The sequence below is a fragment of the Anthonomus grandis genome, chromosome 10 (assembly GCF_022605725.1).
Source record: "Anthonomus grandis grandis chromosome 10, icAntGran1.3, whole genome shotgun sequence".
Lineage (NCBI taxonomy): Eukaryota > Metazoa > Arthropoda > Insecta > Coleoptera > Curculionidae > Anthonomus > Anthonomus grandis.
Window position 1 is genome coordinate 12,182,547 of NC_065555.1, and position 12,489 is coordinate 12,195,035.

The 12,489-nt window shown below is 30.6% G+C and overlaps 1 protein-coding gene across 8 annotated transcripts in view; it reads left to right on the forward strand.

Moving 5' to 3' along the window:
• Window positions 1-6,798: 6,798 nt before the first annotated feature.
• The window catches only part of LOC126741078 (transcriptional regulator ovo), a 39,494-nt gene continuing 33,803 nt past the window's right edge, over window positions 6,799-12,489 (forward strand). For 5 of the 8 annotated variants that reach the window (XM_050447384.1, XM_050447386.1, XM_050447385.1 and 2 more), the window contains exon 1: window positions 6,799-7,309. In XM_050447384.1, coding sequence (XP_050303341.1) covers window positions 7,135-7,309 — 175 coding nt within the window. In that variant the 5' untranslated portion in view covers window positions 6,799-7,134. The remainder of the gene's footprint in view (window positions 7,310-12,489) is intronic. The other 3 variants (XM_050447389.1, XM_050447390.1, XM_050447391.1) reach the window with 1 other exon arrangement.

Here is a 12,489-nt window from a genome sequence, read left to right on the forward strand (position 1 = left end):
CATTGATTTTAGAACAGCATTTAAAATTTTAATTTTTTAGGATTATGTGTAGTTTGTTTTTTGTTGTAATCTGATCGGCTATTACTTGGGTGTCCTATATGATGATAATGTCGGTATGTCCACGTTCCGGTCCAGCCCTTATCTTCTACTTTTATCATATATAGTCCAGTTAAGTGGCAACTATATTATGACGGTCAATGTAAGCTTTCTTGGCGAGTATAGGGCATTCAGATACTAGATTCTGGATGGTTTTCAAGATTTCAACCTTCATATAGCTATAGCTTGTCCCTGACATGCTGTTATCAGTGCTTGAGTTTCTATTTTAAGCTTTACTTTGCTAGGCTGCGCTCATGTTAACTGTTTCCTTTCAGTTTCTTTTGTGATAATATTTTAGTGCAGACCCCTGTTCTTCTCAGTTTGTCGTTGTTCTCTTCTTTAACTATTTTGATTTCAAATATATTGGGTTGCTACTTTTTGGTTTTCTTGTTTATACTTGTACATTTTTTTATATACCACTCATATATTTCTCCGTCTCTATAAGGTTCGAATAGTTATTGAGTGCTCCGATGGTAATGCTTTGGCTAATCTCTATGTTCTGCATCACTCGACCTACTGATTTTCGAGGTAAATAAAGCTGGTTATTGTTAGATTTTGATCAAACATTGATAGGTATTTTCGTGTTTATCATACCAAAGCTATAATATATTACCAGTACTCCAGGGTCATTATAGGCATTGTTTTAAATTTTGCAATGAGCTCTATCCCTAGTACGCCATTTATTTATCCAAATCAATATTTTTCTTGGTGAATAAGTTTTGCTTTATGTTAGCATTTTTAGTGTGATTTGTTTTTTGTTGATTGAGTCGTTTAATGTTTAAGCGAGGTTTTCATGCAATGATTTTAGACTTTTCCAGCGGTATTTCATCCTTTTTTTATTATTACTTTTATTATTTTTTTGTAGCAAATTTTTTTTATTTTTATTATTATTATTAATATTTTGCAGCTTCATATTTGCATATTTTATAGCTATTTGTTTGACATATATATATTAGCACATTCAAGCTGAACATGAGCAAAATGACTTCCGCGAAAGGCTTTTTTAGGCCAATTCTCTTATATGTAAATCTTCAGTTTTAATCTTCTCCTGAAGATGCTAACATCGTTAGCAAAACGAGTGTCGAGAGTAAAATAAAAAGTTTCGGTTAGTAGTAAAACTGTCTCGCAATTTGAGTATCATACCCAGTGTTCTAACCATAAATCTACGAGTAATATTATTAATATTAGGAAGGCTTTACATAAGTTGTATTTGATGGTACATTGGGCTTAAATTCCACATTCCCTTTACAATTTTTAATAGTAGATTTTTATATCTTCGCATTTATGAATTGAACAATTTGTTTTAGAGTCTCATATCAGTATGATCTGTATTAAGTCGGTCAAGCTTACGATTGTACCATGTTTCTGTCACAGTGATTTTATATTATTTATATATCTTCCAGTGCAGTTGAGCATTGTGACGTTCAATATTTTCGTTCTTAGCTTTTTTTCAGAGACAGTTCGTATTTTTAGTCTATGCTGATTTTTAGAATCCTGGTTTTAAGATAAATAAATAGCAATAGTAAAAAGGAATAATTAAAGAAATTATCAAAAAACATTACCTATTTCCAAAAAATCTACTCTGTAAAGAAAGAAATTAAAGAAAAAGTTAAATTTGCACAATCAATATTTGTTGGATTCAGGCCGAGATTAATAAAACGTTCTTAAACAACTATTTCCTTATGCCAATGTTTCAGTGATATTCCTTGAGTGATTTTATATTTAATTTATGTTTTTATATTATTTATTAATATTGACAACTACTTTATATTGTCCTGAGAATGACCTTATAGAGGTTGGAACGTAGCTATAACATCTCTAGTCAAAGAACGTTTTATTTTTTTTTATCCTATGTGCAACAAATGCTGTGATGATGATGATTGTACAAATATCATCTACGGTTACAAGAACTACTGAGAAAAAGTTTAATGTTAATTGATATGTGGCTATTTTACTTCGATTTGATTAATAATAGTAGAAAGTAAAATTATATTTTTTTTCTATGTAACTAGATTAATTTTGTCAGAAAAACACAATTTCCAAAAGGCCCAAATATTAACCTAAAAATAAAAAGGCCATATAGAAAAAAAATAAAAAAGTTTAATATTCATTATTGTATCACTATCTACATCTTATGTATCATAAATAGTGGGAAGTAAAATAATGCTTTTTCTATGAATTGGATATAATGTAGCATGCAAAAATAGTAATTTTTATAAGATCTATAGAGTAATCTTGAAATGAAGTAATGATTTTAAGTAAAAAATTGAAAAAGTTCATTAGCGATATTTAAATGGTCGTGTCAGTCAAGCATGTCACAAATAATAATAGTAACATTTTATTTATTTTTTTTAATTGGATAAACTAATTCAAAAAACTTAGACAGCTTAAATTAGAAAAGTTAAATATTTATCTTAATATCCTCATCTCAGCTAAGCTTCTAAAAAGAATAGTAATCAAGTATATTTTTTGACGTAATTTAATAGACTTTTTTTGGAAAAGCGTAATTTGTAGCAGATCTTGACTGAAATCTATAAATAATAATAAAAAAATATAGTTACATTTTGATTCTGATATCGCCACCTTAAATAAATTTATCATAAATGATGATATTATAATAAAGATTTTCCTATATAATTTTCTATACTTTATCAGAAAAATACAATTTGCCGAAAAGCATTTAGTATTAAAAAATAAAACAGTGATACAAATGAATCGTTGAAAAGTTTAATTATTTTTCCTAAATCAACATCTCATTCAAAGGTAATAATGATAGTAAAACTATATTTTTTTTAAGTAATTGAATTTGAAGGGGAAAATTTTAATTTTCATTCTTTTATTCTCAAAAGGTATACCAGAAAATCTAATTGAAAGAAGATCCAAATAGTGGTTTAGAAATGAAATAGTGATGAAAGGATGTAAAAAAGCTTACAGTCTATTCTTTAGTCATCATCTCAGTCTAAGATAATAAAAAGCCTGCTATATTTATTAAGCTACAAAAATTAAATAAGAAAGATTAATTTTATTTTAATTTTTAATGATTCAGAAGATTCAAATAGAAATTTAGAAATAAAACGGTAGTACAAAAGAAATGAGAAAAAGTTTAATAGTTATTTTTGAATCACCATTTCATTTAACCCATTTTTTACCAATGATACGAAAACGCAACAGTCAAACAAAATAAAAAACGAAATATCTAACGTTACTATAGTATTTACTAAGGTTGAATTAAAACGATTTTTAAAACACTCAAAAAATAAACCAGTGTTTTGATTTTTACATTTTTATTTCAATTCAAGCAAAATTTTAATGTCTAAACATACTTTCGAATTTTATTATTTATTATTGGTAAGCATAATACAGGCGAGATTTGTTTAGCTGAATCGTATTGCTAACACATGTGTGTATTTACCTTTTTTTACTGACAACAAAAAAATGTTACAATATCCAAAATACTTGACTCCAAATTGTAAATGTTGCGAAAACGCATCACTGGGAAATTACGTTATCTGTATTTTGGTCGAAATAGCGCTTGAGTTGCCAACGGTATCAGCTACAGATATTGCGGTTTAGGCTTGTGTGTAAGAAAGTTTTTAGTAATATTGAATTTTAATCGGTGCTAAGTGTATGTGTACTTTCGAAAAACATAAATTTCTTACGCAAAAAGAGCTGGAGAGTGCTTTATATGAAGTAGTAGATGAATTGGAAGCAAAACATTCCGGAGACGTTGGTAAGATCTACTAAGTATTTTTGTTAGGTATGTTATGTAGACGGAAATTATTTTAGTTGAAATTGATGCTGCTTATATTCCTCCAGAATCAGATAGCTTGACTGACAAAGAAAATATAGATGACGATGTAATTGCTGTAAACGAAAAAAACAGCCAAAATGATGTGGACATAGCGGGCACATTTGAATTACAGATAAGACAGGACAATGAATTTCACTGGGATTCGTCTGATGATGAGAGTTTGGCAGAAAAGAAACGGAAAATCGAAAGGTCTAACACCAGCCAATTTCAAAGTAGGGAACCAAAATGGAAAAAGGGTTCAATTCCTATGATGTCCCAGCCTATTTCGAATGAAGGCCCTGCGCTTGAGAAATTGGTAGATTTACTCCATGGAAAGTCACCTTTAGATATTTTCTTTTTGTTCTTTGATGACCAAGTATTAAATCTTATTGTAACATTTTCGGAAAAATATGCAAAAGACAATAATCTACATGATTTTGAGTTGGAAAAATATGAATTACTAAAGTTTATAGGACTGCTAATATTAACAAGTTATCATAAACTATCACAAACACAACTATATTGGTCAACTGATGAAAACAAGGGGATAGACATTGTGAAAAAATGTATGAGTCGAAATAAATTTTACAATATAAAAAAAACCTCCATTTGTCAGATAACGCACAATTAGATAAAAATGACAAGTTTTAGGCCATTTTTTGATCTCATAAGTCAGAAAATGTTGCAGTTTGGTATATTTTCATACTGTCTATCCATTGACGAACAAATGATTCCTTACTTTGGCAGGTACTCCTGCAAACTGTTTATTAGGGGTAAACCCGTTAGATTTGGTTTTAAATTATGGCGTATTTGTTCGTCAGACGGTTATTTATATCAGTTTATTCCATACGCAGGAGTAAATCCAAATAAACAAAAATCTGTATAAGGTATGGGTGGGTAAGTTGTTGTTGATTTATTGTCTATAGTGAATGATCCAATGAAGCATCATTTTTTGATAATTATTTTTCTTCGTTTCAATTATTTTCATATCTTGCCGATAAAGGTTCTTTTGCGAGCGGAACTATAAGGGAAAACAAAACCCTCCGCTGTCCTTTAGAAGGGACCAAAAGTGTTTCTAAACAAAAACGCGGCTACTACATTTCGGCACATGACACTGTCAGTGGGGTCTCATTAGTTAGATGGAACGATAATTTAGTGGTCACAGTAATAAGTAACCATTACAATGATGAACCATTATACAGAGCTAAAAGGTATGACCGTAAAGCAAAAAAAGACAATTCTATTCAGCAACCTAATGTTATCAAGATGTACAACAAATTCATGGGGGGAGTAGATCTCCACGATAACGGGATAGCCAAATATAGAATAGGGATATCTGGAAAAAAGTGGTGGTGGCCTTTGTTCGTTAACGCTATAGATAGCACTTGAGTCAATTGTTGGAAGGTTTATAACATTGTCAGTGACAAAAATCAACTCAACTCGTCAACTAGACTTTAAATCTTATATTGCTCTTCGCCTGATAAAAACTGAATCTTCCATTCGTACATCTATTACTGCCCCTATGGCAGTTCTTGAGCAACAAAGATATTATCATATCGGTCATATTATCACTAAATCGCTGCACTCCAGGCGTAGATGCAAAATATGTAGTAGTCAAACGGTATTTTTATGTAAAAAATGCAACGTGCCCCTCCGTACCGATTGTTTTGAGCATTACCATAAAAATGATAATGATACGAAAACACAACATGCCCTTTTTTTAAAGTTTTTGAATGTAACTTTTTTTTGTGTCATAATCTTCTTTTCTAACCTATTTTAATACATAATAAATATTGCTATTCGAAAAATTGTTGTTTTTTTATGCCCTGGTAAAATATGGGTTAAAGGTATCATAGATAATAAAAGTAAAACTAAAATTATTTAACTAATTGATTTAGATAAGCTAGAAAAATGCAATTTCCAAAAGATCCAAACTGTATATTAGAATTTAAATTTAATATAGAAAAAAGTAGAAAAGTTCAAATTTAATTCTTGTATCCCCATATTAATATTAAATATCATAAAAAATTGGCATTAGGTAATGTTTTTCCCATGTAATTTAATAAACTCTATTAAATATAGAACAGCAAACATAAAAATTTGCAACAATATAGTGGATATTAAAACCACCACTATATTGTTTTTTGATTGCAAATTTTAATGTAAGTATTTTCTCCATTCTTTGCTATGACTAGTCATATAAATTGCTGTAAGCTGTCTTCTGTAATTTGCTGTAGTTTCATTGATAAATAGATATTTTTTAACAAATATGATTTGCAGAGGAGTCCATTGCTCATTAAGAAATAAAATTATGTGATGTACGAATGTAAAAAGGTTAATTGATCATCCTAAGTTATGTGAAGCATTTAAAAAATGTTTCACATAACCTAGACTTTAAGATGCAGAGAGTAATTTTGAAAACAAAATAGTGAATTAAAAACGACAAAAATTATATAACAAAGATTAGTTTAATATGATATTATATTCCAAAAAACTTCTATATCAAATTTGTTATATAGCCCACCCCAATGAAAATCTAAAACTCCATTCATCTTAAGCTTCTTTAAACAAAAATCCCATACGCTAAGGATTTTTATCAAACGCTTCGTTAACTCCCTTTAGAGACCTCATAAGGCTAACCTATTAAGAACGAAGCGGAGCCATAAAATACCCACATAACGCGGGGTCCCATCACCCATATAATTCCCACAAAAACATCGCAACAGGTACTGGTATAAAATATACTTTAGAATACACAAAATATAAAACGGCAGGTAGCGTAGAAGTTCGCCCCACCACCGCCACGGCTACTTGGTCGCTCAGCGCCTAGAACATCTAACCTCCAAAGGTACCAGCGGTATAGGCGCGGGGTACCGCGGGGTAACGGCGCAACGGTTCTGTCGAGGTACCGGTCATCAACTTAGTCTTAGCAAGGTCTCGGTAGAAGTAAGACGTGCACGTAACGCGTTAAAGCGGTCTCTTAAAATACCTCCTTGTCTGACTGTTATCCTGCTAAGGACAGTTTAGTCGGCGCGGTATTCTTTGTCAAGGTTTCTTAGTGAACGGTATTCTTATAGCTGCGCGGTGTGCCGGTACTGGTGCCCGGATTATTTTCCTTTTTTTTTTGTGACAATCATGGATTATTATAAGTACGACTATTGTTCCAGTGGATTATTTTAAAGTGCAATATCTGGATTTTGTATATATACATATATAGAGCTTTGGACTTGGTTTAGTGATCAAGCAAAATGCCTAAGATTTTTTTGATTAAAAATAGACTGCATCAGCAGCAGCTGAGACTCTTGGAAAGTCAAAATGCTACTCAAGTGAAAAACGAGTTGGGAATTGAAAGGGCTAATGATGCTCCTCTAGTTTCCCCCACCTCACCTCAGCCTTTATCTTTAATTGTACCTAAGAATAATGGTAAGTATTTTAATCTACTAATTTATAATTTTTAAGCACCTTTGTTATTTTAAGTATTTCTAGCAGTTTAAAGTTTAGTGTTGGATGAGCTTACCTTAATAATTAATAGGTCAGGTGAATTTTCATTATTTAATTAATTTGTTAAATTTAAATTATATTTGGGCGTTTTATAAGTGCCAGGAAAATAACTTGCTAACCACAAAAAACTGTTAATATACAACCTTCGTGTTTTGAAATCGTCTGAACCGCAGAAGGTTGCTTACGTACTCGGACGTTGTTATCTCCAAGGTAAAAGCGTTTTCACAATTTCGGCTGTTCTGACATTCCGTTTCTTATGTTTTAAAATTAATTTATCCATTGTTACGGTTCGGTTGCTTTTAATTATTTGCTGTTTTACATTGTTGTCACTTAATTTACGGTTATTACTTTTGAAAAATGTGAATTGGGAAAACGAATGCAATTATTGTTTCTTCTCTCATTTAAAAAAATCTTTTAAATTTAGGGATATTTTATTATTGTTTTCTGACACATTTGTTATTTGTCTACCCCAGAATTTTTTTTGAAGAAAATATCCAAGGATTTTTGTTACCAAATTACAGAGAAATCAAAATTTTTTTCGTTATTTTTCATTTAATAATCTTAAAACTAAGCGTTTATGGAAAAAACGTATCACAGAAATTGTATATGAGGAGATTGTGGAATATATTTGACTAATTTAAATAATTAATACGACTTTATGGCGAATATACAAGGTAGAATTTTTGCATAAAAAATATTGGGTAGCTTTGTCAATAGTTATTAAATTTTTTTTTTAAGTTTTTTGATATAATACACTAGTATAAATAAAGCTAGGAGTGTATCTACAAAAATTTAATTCTAAGATTAAAATACTTAGATGTGTTTCCCTTTTAAAAAGCACACCGTAGATTTAATGTTGGTATTTGCTTAACCTGTTTATCAAACTATAATAGTGAGAGATTAAAATAAGACAAAAAAAAGTTGGCGCAAATGTTAAACAAAAAATATAAATTGAGTGTTACGTATTTTTTTTTAAACTTGTTTTGCATTTGATTCATGGTGTCTATATATAGTCAATATAGAAATATGTTTTACATTGTTACAAATGATGTTTGCAATAATTTAAATCCTTAAATTATAAAAAAAAGGTAAAAAATCTATAGGGCATATATTTAACTTTTTTATACAATAATTCTTTTTTAAGACCTTAATAATTTGAACGAAATAACTATGCACTAAGTTCTTAATATTTAAATCTTCTTTTAACGAATTTGAAGTTGCTAAAATGGCAAACACTTAACTACCTAGTAAGTTCAAACAAATTAATATTACTTAAGTCTTAAAAATAAAATAAAAAATACGGATACCATAAAAATAAAAAAAAACATGAAAATATTATTATAGTAAATTGCCTAAACCAGCATATACACACTTATCAGCACGTTTATGCAAATTTAAAATGGAAGTTCTAACAAATATATTAATGCTTACTTTAGCGCAGTTGGTATTAATGCGGTCAATTAATTGCTGCCTCACAACACTATAAATGTTTTCTTTTAAATAACTTTACAAAAAATAGTCTACTGGAGATTTTGGTGGCTAAGAAACTGGCGTACATCGCTCGATCCAACGATTTGGAAATTTATTGCTTTCCATACCAAAATGTGATGGAGTACCATCATACTAGAAATACGTTACTCGTAAAGTTACATGGTAGTCTAGCAGTAATCAGGCAAAATATGTCATAATAAGTCCGCATAAATAGCTAAAAAGCAAAAAACAAATTTTTGTATCTGTTGGAGACCATATGAGTATAAATTCTATTTAGAAAGCACACGCCATACTCGTATTAAAACTAATCCTAATTAAGCACCTACTCTTCTGACAAGTGTTTTGACTTGGGACCTTTATGTCCAAAACATTTTTTTTTCAAAGGGTCTGCATTTGTAGTTCTCCCAACGTAAATATTCAACCATTTTCTTTTAAATAATTAAAACCTTAACAAATGTTTCATAACTTGGTGTTCATTGGACTGAAAATTGTGTCTCTTATATTACTGGACTGCTGCTCTTTTATTACCATCATAATATACGTATACAAAAATTATATCTACTTACTCGGCATATGAAAATAGCGGCAATTTTAAATTCACAATAAGACGCTGGTTAAGACTGGTCACAAACAGGTAAAGTTATAACAATGAATATAACTTAAAACACAATTAATAAGATAATTTAAATGTAAAGAAATAAGAGAAAAGATTAATGAAGACAATTTAATTTTTTTTACTAACTTTTTCGGGCAACAAGTATTTAAATATTCTGGTCTCACCCTGAAATTGAATTTTTTATAGATACACTTCACGTTAAAGTTGTACCAGTTTATTATGTCGGGAAATTACAAAAATAATAGTAATAACTATTGACGAAGCTACAGAAGCTTTTAAATCACCCTGTAATTTGCCTGTAATCCCTGTAATTTGAATGAAATCATATTGACCAAATTAAGCGCTCAGTTCTTAAGCCTTAAACCTTAGGTACCTACTGTACCTACTGTTAACCAGTAGATACAGTAAATTATGAAATTTCCTGTATGCTGAGTTCTTGGATAGAATTCAAATAATAATTCTCTTTACATCTCAAATTAAAAAAAAAATACGTGGCATAAAATTTTTTATATTAAGAAAGTTATTTACAGAACTACAGAGGGTAAAGGAAAATTCTACCCATTAAACTTTTAAAAAATTTATTAAAAATCAATCATAGAAGACTATGTATAATTTAAAATTAGAAAATCAAAAAGAATATAAATCCACTAAAAACGCTATTATGTAAAACCGAGAAAAAAAAGTTTATGAAGGATAAGTACATACAAAGTCTGAAAAATAGCTTAAGGGTTTTTGAAATTGATTTACGGGATTTAGAGGATAGTTAATATTAATATTAAGAAAAAATGATAAGCAATATTGATAATCTAGGAGAAGAACTATTCAAATTTAAAAAGCAAGAGAACACAAGACACCTTACCGTTAAAAAAAATAAACTTAAGGTAGAACACCAGAAACTTGGAGGCTTATCTCTAGGGCATCTTACCGAAGTTACTTACTAATGATCAGCGCCTGCAATGAAGAGGCTGATCTCTCCTCTTAATCGTTGCCAAAACTATCCAACAAGAACAAAAGAGGTGAAGTCTATATTCTTTCTGATGAAATCGGTAGGAAAATAAGTAAGCAAATCTACGTGTTTATTGAATCTGAGTACATGGTAATAAAACCGGATGTTTTTGAAGTAATAAGTAATTGCCAATGAAATCATAGAATTTTAATGGAAATTATTTTGTTGTAAGTATAACGGGTTCAAATGATTTTCGAAACAAAAAATGTCCCAAGTTTAGAAATATTAATTATATCAATTTATGCAATGATACTAAGTTTATGCTTATTGCTGTTCGCACAAAAGATGTCAATAACCTTATTTAGGACAAAAAATTTAGGTTTTATTATAAATTTGAATGAATTTGTTTATAAGGAGCATAATTATATTGCATGATCCCTAATTTACACACAACCGCAATGTCTAGGGATATTTTGAATAAATTTGTATATATATTTTTTAATATGATCTTTTTTTTTTAATTTATTTGCAAGTTTAAGAGTAGTTATATAAGGTAATAAAAAAACCCAAAAAATTTTAAATAATTTATATTTTTTCTAAAAAAATGCAAAAAAATTAAAGTTGTTGAGAAACTAGGTTTTACAAAAATTTAATTCTTAATTTTAAATTAACAAAAAATAAACAAAAACAATATTCAATAACTTGTATGACCTCCACGACTGTTCACAACTGCTTGACATCGTCTGGGCATGCTTAGAATTAAATGATCAATATCATCTTGGGGTATCTCATTCCAGGCTTCTTGAAGTGTCAGAAACAAAGTTCTTCTATTGTCTCTTGGTCTTTCCATACGAAGAACTCTTCTTTGAAGCATATCCCACATGTGTTCAATGGGGTTTAGGTCCGGGGATTGAGGTGGCCATGGTAAGACATCGATATTATTCATTTCTAGAAACTCTCTAGCAACCCTTGAAGTGTGTGGTCTGGCATTGTCGTGCATGTAAACAAAGGTTTGACCAATTGCTGCTGCATACGGAATAACAACAGGTGCCAGTATCTGATCCACGTATAATCTGCCAGTTAAAAAGTTTTCTAATAAAATGAGGTCTGTTCTTCCTCCAATACTAATGCCTCCCCAAACCATGATGGTTCCGCCACGAAAAGAATGCACTTCCTGGACATTGCACAGGCGGTTTGCGTTTCCAGGCTCTCTCCACATGCGAACTCTTCTTGAGTCGGGGTAAATTCCAAACCGAGACTCATCAGTGAACAGCACATTTGCCCAACTTTCATTTTGCCACAACAAATGTTCTTCCGCCCACAAAAGTCGTACTCCTCGATTACCCCAGGACAACGGTTGCACCCTTAAAGGCCGACGACTACGTAGGTTGTTTTCATGCAAACGTCGGCGTACAGTATCGGCTGAAACCTCAACGTTATGCACTTGCTGTAGCATGATTTGCAATTCTGGTGCTGTTACAGTGGGGCGTCTTCGAGCATTTAAGTGTAAAAAGCGGTCCTGTAGAGGGGTTGTAATACGTAAGCGACCTCTATGCCTTTCCGCCACATCGCCTTCTTCTCGATACCGTGCATATAAGCGTGAAATTACGCTTTGAGTAGTGCCCATGTTCACTGCAACCTGTGCTTGCGTCATACCACCATCTAAAAGGCCCACCGCTCGTATCATTTCTTCTCTCGTTAAATGTCTGCGCTGCATGGTTAGCAAGAACTATACTGAGCTCTATGAACAAACTTTTTTCCAAAAAAACGCAAACACTTTTTTTTGGTAAAAGAATTCAAGACAATAAATAACGATATGTGTATTTGTTTATTTATTTGAGATAAATAAATTAAGTAGAAAAATGTACAGTGTGGTTTAAGCAGTCTAAAATAAGGATAAAGTCTAGATATTTTTATATTTATAGCAAGTAAATAAAATTTTAACAAATTAAAAAAAAAATTAAGAAAATTCTAAATTATCCCTAGACATTGCGGTTGTGTGTATAATGATGACAATATTTGGAGACAGATTTTACTCTCACGGATGTG